The 14,101-nt window shown below is 37.9% G+C and overlaps 1 protein-coding gene across 1 annotated transcript; it reads left to right on the forward strand.

Moving 5' to 3' along the window:
- The first annotated feature begins 1,251 nt into the window (after positions 1-1,251).
- Positions 1,252-7,821, forward strand: LOC137184445 (probable E3 ubiquitin-protein ligase DTX3). The gene is made up of 3 exons (XM_067592125.1): positions 1,252-1,626; positions 5,401-5,618; positions 6,389-7,821. Exons 1-3 carry the CDS (start codon positions 1,330-1,332, stop codon positions 6,465-6,467), a joined length of 594 nt encoding a protein of 197 aa, XP_067448226.1. The 5' UTR covers positions 1,252-1,329; the 3' UTR covers positions 6,468-7,821.
- The last annotated feature ends 6,280 nt before the right edge of the window (positions 7,822-14,101 follow it).

Genomic DNA, 14,101 nt, shown 5'->3' on the forward strand with positions numbered 1-14,101 from the left:
CCCAAATAAACTAGGTATGTCATAAGCAAATGACAATTAAACTTGTGTCCATTTAGAAAGTTAGAATGAATTGAGGTGCTCCTAAAAATTTGACCTGATTTACTTCCTTGTAGTTTAAGATTCTTGCAAGAAATTGAACTCTGCTAATACACTTTTTGCCATCTAGTGGACATCATGACTATAGAGTGAACAGTAATAATAATTAACTTCTTCAAATGTTTAAAAATGTGGGCTATATGTGACTAAGCTTTTGAAACATTTTTAGAGTAGTATTAATAGCTCCACTTTCCAGTGTACAAAGTGTGTCATTGTAAAGAAATGTTAGGTTTCGCTGTCATAGTTTCATTCAAGCTAAGATATGTAAAATGAAAACCACAGCTTCTCTGGTACCAGCTGTGGCCGTGTGTTGCATATCATCCTCTCTCACACTCCCCACATTTCCTGTCTGCCTCTCTATAATATACTATTAATTAGTCACTTCAAAAGGTTATCGGGATACCTAGAATAAAGGTATCCCATGCTACCTCAGATAAGACTCACAGTTTTGGGGTGTGCCTTATTGAAGACGAGCACATGAGTTAGGGTTAACAGTTTATAAAGGCTGAATGAAAGAATTATATATTCGCCCTTTCAAACAGTATGACAACTAACTTGTCTTCAGAACCCTACTAAAGTACTTTCACTTGAGTAGTTTTACAAAGGTAGAAAATGGTAAATGTTTCTCCTCCACAAACTGATTTTTTCCCTTTTGGTTACAGCTTCAGGCAATACTTTATTAGCTAATTATCAAAAACTATCAAACCAAATGCTGATGCTCTAATAATGGTAACCTGTTTTATATAGTAGCCTTTACTTGCACATTGAGATTATTTAGGGATCAATCAGTAATTTTGGGCCATATAAATTACAGGTATACTCACTCACAATGTAAAAGGTTGAGTTATGAATAAATGCTTCCATTCTTACAGACATATTGAACCTCAGCTGCATCAGTATATATTAACTTAGTTGTCTCATGTTTATCTGTGTATCAAAAGAATTGTCAGTGTGGGTTTGTGTGTTTTAGGGTTTAATGGTGGGACAACCCTGCATGTTTACATTTAGTTCATGAAATTTGGCTTTAAAATGAATCACAGAGAGTCTTTATGGAATATTTCTAGGATAAATTTTAATCAAACCAATCAGTGGAAAGTGTTTGCACCACCTCCTTGCACATGGATGTGTATCACCCAGTCGAAATGAGTCGGTAATATACTTATTTGACGTCACGTGTATCTGGAGGCAAACCTATTTGCTTCCGTACACGAGAAGGCGTAACATACCCGGAAAATGATGGAAAACAAACACTCTGTGGTCCGCAATGGTACGGACAACTGCGTCGTCTGCTTGGACACAATTCAGGAGAAGAAAACGTTAAAATGCCTTCACTCTTTTTGCGCTGAGTGTATCGACTCGGTTTTCAAGTTGAAGCCCGCTTGTCCGATATGCAACACCTACCACGGAGTGTACACAGGGACCCAGCCGCAGGGCACGATGACGGAGACGCGCAGCTGGCAGAGCCTGCCGGGCTTTGAGCACTGCGGCTCCATCACCATTCACTACCATTTCCCAGCGGGGATACAAGGGGTGAGACGGAAGATTTAACCCACATAAAATCCATTTACTCGACTCTCTGTATGTTTCAGCCGTTCATGTCCACCAGAGGGCAGTGTTGGTTGTCTTTAGATCCATCATGGAACTGGATTAAGTATGATAAGATGGCCACAAATTCGTTTATTAGTCAGCCAGCTATTGTGCACCTAAAGGGAGTCAGCCTTAGCTTCAGTCCGGTGTCGTAAATCAGCCTATCTTGTAAAACATGTGGTTGAAAAACATAGGTATATGACAGCATCATTGGCGGAAGTCATGACAGCTCCCCATAAGTGAAGCCAAAACATCTCGGTCGCCCCCTTGTGGCTGGCTGCAGTATAGGTCATAAGTCCCGCCCCCTCCATGTTAGCAGATGGGACATGAGCCAAACTAAAAAAATCAAACTACACGTCAAGTAAATTGTTCCCAAAATGGTTTCTGTCATTTTAGGTATTTCTTATCACACGGATGTTTGTCCAAGTGCTCACTTTTCTGATAGGTTTGTTTTTAATTAGGTATTTGACTATATAAAAGGGTCTGTGACGTCATGATTGACAACTGTGAGAGCCACTCTCAAACCTCGGTCAGGCGGTGGAACGCCTGAGGGGGCGTGTCCGACACTACTGCGCAGACTCTGGCTCCAAATGACGTCACACAAATAAGATGGCAGCTCACGGAAAGGAGATTTTTGTTTTGTTTTGTTTTTATAACTTTATTAACACAGTAATGTAAAAATACAATACAAATGACAGTACAGGAAATATTGGAGAAAATTTAAAATAAACTAATCACAAAAACACAAGCAGAAATAAAATTGCACAATGTATGTATGTATGTATGCATAATACAGAGATGAAGAGAAAAATAAACGCAACTTTAAAAAGTGAATAAGCAATATTACAAACCAACTAATATCATCTGGCAATGTCCTCAATGTTTTTCACGAGATGAGATGTCTTTAAATCATTCTTTGTTTTTTGATCATAAAAAGTCTAAAGTTCAACATAAAACAAGTTTTTGTCAGGAAGAAACTGAAGAAATCTGGTCTTGTGAATATGATGTTTTCCCAGAAGACACAGCAGTTTTATCAAGTTATCAACTTCATTGTTGAGTACTGAGTGCTGACATAAAATAAATGAGAAAAGGACTCAACATCCTTTTTGCAGAAAGAATATAAAGGGGAAACATCGGGTCCAAAATTGTGAAAGAATTGCATGGATAGCATCTGTGTAAAATTTTAATATGAATTTCTTTAACTTTGGGGACAAAAAAATCTATTAAATTCAGACCAAACATTCCTGCTAATGTTAGGAAACATCACTTTCCAATGATGAAAGGAGTTGGGACACTGGCTTTGAATAGAAGTAAGAACACTTCTGAAATGAGCATTATTACCAGAATGTTCCTCGAGAACCTTTCCACAGTCTAGGAATCACCTCTGAGAAAGATTCATATAATAACAATGCTTTAATGAGAGACACCAGTTAGTGGATATACTTTTAAGTACTCTGGAGTGTCTAATCCTTTCTGTTGGATGAATTATTCATAGTTAGCTACTGCAGGTCCCCTGTATCATTTGGAAGTTCAAAAATAAACACAATACCTTGGTCATACCAGTCCTTAAAAGATATGGTCTTATTTGTGTATACAACATGCTGATTGTTCCATAAGATACACGTGTGTGGGGAGAAGTTGTGCTTGAAAGCAACCTTCCATGTGTAAATGGCTTGTTTATGGAAGTTGGCAAGTTTAGCAGGTAATTAACCTGAAATAAAATTACAGGAAAGCAAGAACCTTAATCTACCACACTGATCAAACACAAAGTTGGGAAAAAATGATTATGAGCTAAACAATATTTTAGCCAATTAATCTTAAATATACTATCAATAGTTTGAAAATCTAAAAATTAAAACCTTCCTCTGAATATTGTCTAAAAAGAGTTTTCCTCCTTACATCTGTCTTATATTTCCAAATGAATTTGAATAAGAGTGAGTCAATAGCTGCACACGATTTCTGATCAATATGTAAAGATAAAGCTGGATAAACCTTCTGCCTTAGAAAGTAAAACACGACCCAAAACAGAAAGGTCTCTTTGTAACAACAGTTAAAAATGGATTTTGACTTTTCAACTTTTGGTAAAAAAGTTTTGAGAGATTCTTTCATCTGGAGATTTAGTTATAGTGATTCCCAAATACTTGACAACTTTTTTCATCTACTGAAAGGATATCAGAAGGGTTTACAGTCATTATTTCACACTTGTCTTTATTATTAGTGCAGCCAGATGCAAGTGAAAACATTTTAAGACATTTATAATAATGGGTACTTGAAGCTTGTTTTGAATGAACAAACAGGTATCATCAACTAGCTGACTAAAGCTCAAAACATTGTCACCTGTCTTAATACCCTCTACACTGCAATTGGCAATAAACAAATTAAGAAGTTCAGCAGCAATTTAAAAACAAAAACAGGAAAATAGGGCACCCTAGTCTAATCCCATGTTTGACATCAAAATGAGGAGAAGTGCCGTGTGTTAAAGATACTTATCTGTTAATGTTAGTATAGAGTGCACTTATTATATTCCTGAAGTTCTCTTCAAACCAAAAATATTGTAAAGCCTCAAAAATAAAGGAGTGTTCAACAGTATCAAAAGCTTTGTTAAAGTCTGAAAACAAGATCAATGACTTGTCACCAAATAATTCTGGATAATCTAAAATATCGAAGACAAGTCGGATATTATTAGAAATGTACTGAATTTTCATCATAGAGGCTAAAGGACATTTGTTTCTTTGTTGCAAAATTTTATCAGACAGAAATTGAAGGAGTGTAATATAAACATTATAACATATAACATAAACATTTACCAAAATAAATAAATCATCCGCAGATTTAATTCACTAAAATCCATCTGCCAGCATCCGATACCTCTGTGAAACGAGATATTTTGGCTTCACTTTTGCGTAGCAGTAGGAAGTGGAGACACGTCGTCCATATTTATATACAGCCTATGGGTGGCATGATGGGGATCCCGTGGAGGGAGGTGCGTCCCTCTGTTGCCATAGAAACAGTGTATGGGCTGAGGAAGAGGAGGACAAGATGTGCTTGATTCAACGATTTCATGATTATTTGCCCACAACTCACCTAATTTTAGAGCGATATACATCCCCCTTCAGTGACGGCAATATGCTTTGGAAAAAATAATTATTTGGTGTAATGGTTGATGTTCAGTTTTATTATTTACATCAAAAATTAGGTTATAAAAATTCAGATAGTCTTTGAATTAATGTGTCAGAGGGCTGCAACTAAAGACTATTTTCATCATAGATTTATGTGCTATTATTATTATTGTTATTATCAGTTAATATCTGTTAATTGGCCATTGTGAAAAAACTCAGAGCCTAATGTGACGTCTTCATGTTTTGTTTCCTTCTATTAATTGTCCAAATCCCAAAGATACTGATATTAACAATGATTAAAAACGGAAAGAAGCAGGACATCTTTACACTGGAGAAGCTGGACCCAGAGAATGTTTGTCTGAAAACTTACTGAAATTATTAATAGATTATCAAAATGGACGCAGATTAATTTTCTATCAATTGACATGAGCCACCATGAGGACCAAGTGGCAATAGAAGTTGAAACATCTTCTTTGTTTGGTTCCTTACAGGGAGATAAAGAATGAGCTTTCCCTCCCAGTCTGTAACGCCAGATATATATTTCAAAACGTGTACCTTGAGTTACGCATTCGATAACCTGCTGTTTACCATTTTATAGCCTGAGCACCCAAACCCCGGCGTGAAGTACAGCAGCACTTCTCGTACTGCCTACCTGCCAGCCTGCAAGGAGGGAGAGAAAGTCCTGAAGCTGCTGAGGAAAGCCTTCGACAGGAGACTCACCTTCACCGTCGGACGATCTGCCACCACAGGCCTCAACAATGTCATCACATGGAACGACATTCACCACAAGACCAGCATGGGAGGTGGTCCACAATGGTATGCACAGTACAGCATCACTTTTGTTGTGATCAAGTCACTTTGTTTTATGTGAGCTGCTACATCTTTTATCACATTAGTCCAGCTCCAGATCTCTGAGTTCAAATAGTGAAGCAATATGGAAGTTCAGTCTGATTATCAGGTTTAGGGCTGCAACTAATGATTATTTTCATTAAAGATGAATCTGATTATTTTCTTGATTAATTGTTTTGTCTGTCAAATGATAATAATATTTTTTTAGAGCCCATGTTGATGTCTTTTTACTGTCTTGTTTTGTCTGATCAATAGTCAAAAATCTAAAGAAGTTCAGTTTACCATCATTACTACATTTGAGAAGCTGCAACCAGCAAATGTTTGGCATTTCTTGCTTTGCTAATCAATTAATCAACTAATTGTTGCAGCTCTAATCAGGTTAACATCACTCAGCCTGCTATCAGGTATAGTCTTAATAAATATCTACCCATGTTCATTCAAGGGGACTAATAGTGGGTATAAACAGATACATCATTTAGGGATTACATGCTCTAAAATACAAAACATTGAGGTTAATATCTAAAGGAAAACACAAAAATGGATTATGATTATGGCTGCATGAATATCTTTTTGATGCTATTGAACAAAAATTTTGAGGAAATTCTATAAATGTTGTAGCAGAGCCTTTTCAATGCTAATTTAATTTGATACATTTAAAGGACCAATAAGCTAAAAAGAAAGTTTTTTTTTCTTGTTCCAGAGAAAAACTTCTGCTTGCTTGTCTCTCTCCATTCCAGTTTTGGGTATCCAGATCCAGAATACTTGTTCAGGGTCCAAGAGGAGCTTCGTCTTAAAGGAGTGACAGAGGATGACTGATGGGCGGAGTCCCACTTTCAGGGGACATCCTTCAAATAGAGTTAATACTGTGTGTTGAAACACAGGTCCTTATTTCATGTCTGCACTTGTTGCAGTCCTCAAGCAGGGATCTTCATCAGTGACACTTTAAGACGTATGTACATGGAATTATTATCTTACAGACATAAATAATAATAGCAAACTTTATTTATAGAGCACTTTTCTTAACAATGTTATAAAGTATCAAAAGAAAGTAAAACCAGACAAGGCAGATAGAAAGAAAGTAGAGACAATAAAAAGAATAGGATCATATAAATAAAAGCATATATCAAACATCTCCAAAAGCTTTTACAAAGAGAAAAGTTTTAATAAGAGATTGAAAAGAAGCCAAGAGGGCACAAAAAGGTCAATAAATCAGAGATGCATGTAGGTGCAAGTCCGTTTAAGGCCTTAAAATGCAAAATTTAGCAGGGAGTCAATGTAGGGAGGCAAGCAGGGGGTAATATGATCATGCCTCTCTGTTCCAGTAATAAGTGGAGCAGCCGTGTTTTGTACCAGGTGGAGACAGTGGAGGGAGGCCTGGCTTAAATAAAGTCTGCTGTAATAATCAAGCCGAGAATAGATAAAAGCATGTACATGGCATGACATGGAGGTTAGTGGCTTTTCCCAAAGATTTTTCAACTGACTATGCAAAAAAATACTTGAAACATAGTCTGTGTGTAATCCAACAAACCGAGGGTTACAGTGCAGTAGGATTACTGTATTGATCGTCAGAATACATTTCAGTAATATATGTCTTGCCTTTGTATCACTGGATCACAGGTCTGGTGCCTTAAAGCAGGCGGATGCTAACAGACGCTAAAAGCAGTCTTCAGTTGTTCTGATTTACAGTCGAAAAAGACAAACTTAACCAGAGGGGTGAGGCGAACAGAGCAGAATAAAACAGCATCTGACAGAGAGGGCCTGCTAGCTGTGTCCTGTATATACTGTAGTGACATATCCTGATGATGTGACCATATGTGACAACTGTCCATAACTGCAGTTTAGCAATGGTAGCTTTAGCTGTAGCACATTTCTACCGTTATGTATTTAAAGTTATGGAGTGAGTTAGTTGGATATTTTAAGTTTCGCAGAGAAATGAGAGACATTGTCTCTGGCATATTGTATCATTAGAAGGTAAGTCCGGTGATATTCTATATATTTCTCTTATAACCAGCAAATCCTGCGAGTAGACCAAAACCAACAATTAACAGATCCTGCTAACAAGCTTCGTCTGTGTAGCCAATGTATGTTATACAGTAGCTTATTCCTTTGTGCGTCAGAGCTCCACTGTTGTCCAAAAACTAATAAAAACACATCAGTGGGCTACCATGAACATGAGCACTGTAGTTTATTTTTTCCTCTTCTACCACACACACCATCCTGATGCCTGCAGTGCTCTCTAATGCACCAAACCTGCTGCTGAAAATAGTCATTGCACTATTCACTGCTTTTTAGTAATGTTTGCTACAAACTAAAGCGCTGAACTGTTTTAGGAATTAATTTAGCCTTTTTAAAAATGAAAAGATACATTTTTGACACATTTTTAAAGATGTATGTTGTCAGTAGGGATGAATGGATTTGAGAATGAGAGCCACAGACAGGCTGGGGAAGTTAGAAAGTATTGAGACCAACTAATATAGTTGTTAGTTTTGGTCTTTTCATGGATTTGTCACCAATAACAAAAATATAAAATATATCTGGTGTCATCCTTTGTAATTATACAACAAATGCCACATGCATTTATTTTGTGCCTTCATGTAAAATCAGTCATCATACTGTATTAGAAGAAGTTTCAGGAGAGTCGGGAGTGCTCTGAATCCAGCTCTTAAGTCCTGCCTTTTGCCTCTCTGGTCCACTAGAGGGTGATGCTCTCCTCAAAGACAAACATGTGATGGCGTCTGCTTGGTATGCAGCTGTATCATCATCACAAACCCACAGTCCCACAGCACCTCCCAAACCTCATAGCCCAAAGTCAGTGAGAGGAGCAAAGCATCTGCTATAGATGATGAGTCATGTGTTTCTATGGTGCTCGGGGCAGTTTTAGCAACGACAGCAGCCACACTGTATATACAACAGAGAGGAAGGAAATCACTTTGTGTTTGACCACAATCAAGTGATCATGTCTGGATTTCTAAAGGCGATGAAAATACTGTGTAAGATGAGTTGTGGTAGTTAAATACGTAGACACAGATTCAATTTAGAGATTAATAAAGACAAACAAACCAGTCATCTTTTTTAATTGAGGTCATTTGCAGGTTATGCAGCATATCTGCACTCGTGTAACAAGTGTCCTAACCATTACTGGCACAAATAAACAGAGAGGATCTATTAATTAGTTGTTTTGTCTCTGATCTTTATTCACATAGCAAAGCAGGACACATATGCTCTGATTTTGCTTTTCATGGGTTTCTTCAACCCTGGTGGGCACCCATTTACTAAGTTACGACTGAACATGAATGATATCCATCTGATCTCTGAGTTATGGGATGAGGAAGTACCTTCAACCTATATTTCTATCAGAAAGAGTGCACATGTGATAAGGCGGAGCTATGAGGCCTCGGCCTCTTTAGCGCTTCTGTGTTGAGCGGCTAGGGGCATTTCTGTGGCCTAGGATCTCAGGGCATCTGCTGCTCTCTCACAAAGCAGACCAGGACCCATCTGGTCAAATGCTCCCCCCCCCCCCCTCCACCTCCCCCGTTTCGCGTTTTCTCCCATAATTCATCAGTCCAGTTCATCCATCACTCATAATCATCCCTTTTTCTCTCTTGTCCCTTCATCAGTTTCCTATTAATTCTGTTTCCTGTATAGGGTTTTATCTGACAATCCTTTCATTTCTGTAGTTTTGTGTAAATTAAAAGCACATACAGCATCACACGGTGTATCTTCATGAATGTATCATTATATATTTGCATAGGTTTTTTTGTCATTTTATTACTATGCACTGTATTTGCCATTTTAACAGAACTGAGAAATTGTCTTGCTAAATAGTGGAAGAAATTTTGAGAGAGAGGAAGAAAAATGGAGCACCAAAAGTACATAATATACAGAGAAGTGCTGTTGAAATTCAATCAGCATGTCTCCTAATTAAAAATTCACTTACAGTTCAGTGGATATAACCAACCTCGGAACATGAAATATCCCATGTGAAAGACCAAGAGGACATTCTCCCTTCTGACTGCATTTCCTCAGGCATTATTGTTTAAATACAAATCATTTTCTTTAATGCACTGCAATAAAATGGCTTGTAGCTGTTACTGTACTGTGTTTGCACTCTCACTTATAAAGTAAAGCTTTGGAGCCAGATTTTATATTAATATTGAATGACTCTTTGCCCTGCGCTGCAGGTATTTCCCTTTCCTGTCAGTGTCCATCTGGACATCTGGGGACAGGGGCAAAGATTTACGGAAACCAGATAAAATATGTATTAATGATTATGCAAAGCAATATTGTGGGTGGATTAAACATGCATCACTGTAAGTGGCCAATGACAAGCTCCCTATGAAATGGATTGATGGCAGAGTGAAAATAAACTCGGCGTATGGATTAACTCTAATCTGTTGCTGCTTTCATTTATTTCCATCAACTGTGGTTGTACGCTGTTGTGACAGGAGGACTTGAATATTCTCCCGTCAGGCGCTGAAAATAGAACCAAGACTTTGTTGGTTTCATGTCTCTGGGTGTGACTAGACGGCCGCTCAGGAGGGGCTCCTGAGAGACGCACAGATACGCGAGAGATGTGCAGTGTTTCCTGTACTAGAGATGATAAGAAAATCATTATGTGACAATGCAGAGCTGTTGTTCTCGCCCCCTCTCCCCACTGTGCTCCTTAATTAGAGTGTCTCTGGCTGTAGGGAGAACCCTGGCACATTGCCTGCCTGCCTGCCTGCCTGCCTCCTCATCTTCTCATCCTCTGCTGCCGAAACCACCCAATCACAGATATACCTGTCTATCTGGGTGCAGAGCACGCTACTCTTCTTCTCCTTTCACTGAAATGAACTCCTCCAGACATAGCCTACTTTTGCATACCTTTGAAGGCATGTTTTTTTATATCTTCACCCAGTTTCCTCTTTTAATGCCAAAGTTGACAGGGATAAAGATTCTCTGGCTTTCCTGGTATTAAAAATATCTGTATCCAAGTCATTAAGGACAAACGAGGGCATTTCAGGCTGTATTTGTGTGTTAGGTTTATGGACAGGAGGAGGCTGAGGAGGCATCTGTCTCCATACACACTCTTTGTGTGACAGAATGTCAGCCCACAACGCTGACATGCTCATTCACTGTGCCTAAGGCTGTTTGCTTAAGAACAGCAAAGTGAAGGTGGGTGTGTGGGTGCTTGTGCTTCTGTGGCTTTTGTCTGTGTGCCCTTGACTGCATCTGTGCATACAGTATGTGCAGATACACACAAGCGAATACACGAGCATGTGCGTGTGTTTGTCGAGGCAGTTTCTCACATTCTGTTCTCTGATTCATTGCCGGGGCTACATGGCTTTTTGTCCGCCTGATTTAGCAGAACAGACCCTCTGCTTTTCTTAGTAATGCTGACAGATTTACTGACTTACTTCAGCGACAGGACACAACAGCAGAGCTGGCAACTATTGGGGTCTTTGGCTGGGTTGTCAGCGTCACAGATTGAAGGCTCTGCTTCAAGCTGTTCTTCATTAGCAACAGCCGAGTTTCTTCGTGATATGAAGATAGCAGTTCCATTATCTGCCCCCTGTGAGAGAGATTAAAACAATGTCCAGTGATTACCTTTCCAAACTTTAATCAAACAGCTTTGCCATCATGCGTATATGCTTGTTTTTCTTTATATCACACATAATAAAGAGCCTTGAAACTGCAGTAAATGGCTGTGCAGCAACATAAGAATATTTAACTAAAGCTGGACAGAAAAACCCTGAAAATACAGTCTAGGAAATATTATCTGGGTCCACTGAGGAATGCCAAACTCCTTTGTTGTCCTTCCTGTCTGCATCCTCAGCCTTGGCCATCTACTCTCAGACTGCCTCATGTAAGAGCAATTAGCCCTGGCTGTCATGGCAACTAGCATGACCTTTCTATCATTTTACAAACGAGAATCTCAACCAAGGCCTGTCGTTCTTCTGAGCAACTGCAACAGGAGTAGTGGAGTGGAAGTGGAAAAATAGTTTCTTTTTATTTTCATAGCTGACTGAGGCCGGCTGAAATTTGTCTTGGTTAAGACACTGGTGCATCATGTTTCCACAGGTATTAAAAGAATCTTGCAGTTTGGTGACAGTGAATTTCATTGAATTTAAATGCAGCGTTGCGTATTCTACATGGGACTGCTTGAATAGCAATGAGCCCTTTTATCTCTATATTCATATAGATCAATTTGACATAACACAAGTTCAAGTGCATGGAAAGTACAGCTTTGCTATTAAGCTAAAATTAGGGATAGAAATTACACAGATTACAGTGTAATCTTCATGATTCCCACTGCAAACTATTCCTGATGTACAAAGAAAGGTCTGTTGATGTTTAGTTATAAACCTAAATTACGAATATATTGTCTGATTAAAAACAACTACATTGTGGAGACTTATGTGAATCAGAATTTATCCAAAAGTCAAATGTCTCTGTGTGCAGAGTTATGTTCAGATACATTACCATTAGAAACAGGCAGGTTTACTGCTCTCCCTTAAGAGAAAATAATCTGTTTGTTATGTAAGACTGAAGACAAAGTCCATCTTATGTTTTATTTGTCATTATATGATGATTTAAGGGCTACACTTTTTTTTTTCTAGATGAATGATTATAATAACCTTTCGTTAGGCTGACTTCATTTATAGAGCAGGTACAGAAGTTAAAGTTTTTTGTTTGCAACGTAATGTAAGAAGTTTTGTTCTTGTCTATGTTTTACAAATGTTTCACCAATGAAACTGTGTTTTGTGTCCTGTAAGTCCATGTGGGCTGGACACTTATGTGTCCATGACACAATAACTAACTAACACATGAGATAAATATCTGATGGATCTCCCCTGTTTGAATTTCAGTCCCATTTATTCACACACTATAGTAGAATGATTAAAGTAAATATAGCTGCAAGCAGCAAAAAGTGGAGCTCAAGCACATAATTTGACATACATGTATTGTACAACTTTTAAACCACAAGAGTTCACAACAGATGGAGAGAAACAGGAGGACAACTGTCACTGACCGCAATGGATACTTAACATTAGCTGAGTTCTGCATACAAACAGAAAAGTACTGCATTGAAGTCAATGAGAATGAGTAACTTGATGTGTAAAATTTAACCATTGTACATTTAAATGTATTTCAAAACTTCTTACAACATTTCATATCCAGACTAAACAATCTGTTGAAATACTTTTGAGGATTTGAAAGTTAATTGATTATGCAGATTCTGAAAAAAAAAAATAGAGTGAGTGAGTTCATAATTAAGCATTAGTTGCAGTGAAGCAAAGTTCCTTCACATTTTGCAAGATGTGTTGCAAAAAGAATGAAGTACGACCTTCTGGTGATTTTTTGAAGTTTTGCGCACTGAACTGCTACAATTGTGACTTGCTTATAAACCCCACATTCTTTGATCAGCCAAAAACTATTTGACCTGCCGACAAGGACAAGGCCATGGATCACGTCTTCATTTATGATATTTAAAGATTTAAAGTTTTGGCGCCCCCTAGTGACAGAATATACCAAGACTGTGCAGCAAAGCTCGGAGCTAGCATCCGAACATATGCACCAAATTTGGTTGCAATAGCTTAAGTCGATTTTGATTTATGAACATTTATGTAAAATTGACCTTAAAGACACAGGTTTAAAAATGTATAATTTCAAAACAGAACAGAGTATCAAAACAAAAATGAATACCTTTTGTGTGGCTTGATTGACTTTTGATGTGTGAAATTTAGTAAAAATTGAATCAAATTTGAAAGCTGCGAAAGTTTTTAAGTGGCTTGGACATAATTCAAAATGGCAGAAAATCACGTGATCTGAGAGGGTGGGTTCCTATTCCCAAATGATGCAAAATCATCCACAGAATGGACAGGAAAAGAAATTTTGCTTGTAGGTCATGTGGTTTGGAAGTTACACGTAAAAATGTGAAAATATCAATTATAGCGCCATCATGTGGGCAGATGATGTGATTTATATGCTAAGTTTGGGCTCTGTATGTCTTATGGTTTCTGAGATCCAGACATTTTCAGTGCATGATAATAATAATAATAATAATAATAATAATAATAATAATTTGTACAAAACCTTTTACAACATTTCATATCCAGACTAAACTACACCTTTGGTGCTTGGAGCCTTAATTAGTGTTAACCTGTTGTTTTCCACAGAGCTGTCACGTAGAAAGCATCTTGATTATAAAAATTGGGATTAAGCACAATCCTGTACACAACCTTTTAGGTTTCACAAATGGAATACACAGTGTAGATATAAATACCGACCAGCTGAAGAAAAACTTTATGCTCCCTTAACTGTAGATTTCATGTTGCTGTCTTAAACTGTAATAAGCTGATAGTGAAAGAAGAAGTATTCTCTGCTGCTGCTGAGTGCACTTACATCAGTGCTGGCAGAGACTGTGGGCCACACAAAGAGTTTATTTACCATTATGTGATGTAACTGTT

The sequence above is a fragment of the Thunnus thynnus genome, chromosome 6, assembly GCF_963924715.1.
Source record: "Thunnus thynnus chromosome 6, fThuThy2.1, whole genome shotgun sequence".
Taxonomy (NCBI): Eukaryota; Metazoa; Chordata; class Actinopteri; order Scombriformes; family Scombridae; genus Thunnus; species Thunnus thynnus.

What these genes read in the sequence shown, in the direction of transcription:
- LOC137184445 (XM_067592125.1), top strand. Translation starts at nt 1,330, where the DNA reads ATGATGGAAAACAAACACTCTGTGGTCCGCAATGGTACGGACAACTGC. An exon ending in TCCCAGCGGGGATACAAGGG is followed by an intron (nt 1,627 to 5,400) that starts GTGAGACGGAAG and finishes ACCATTTTATAG; the next exon opens with CCTGAGCACCCAAACCCCGG. An exon ending in ATGGGAGGTGGTCCACAATG is followed by an intron (nt 5,619 to 6,388) that starts GTATGCACAGTA and finishes TCTCCATTCCAG; the next exon opens with TTTTGGGTATCCAGATCCAG.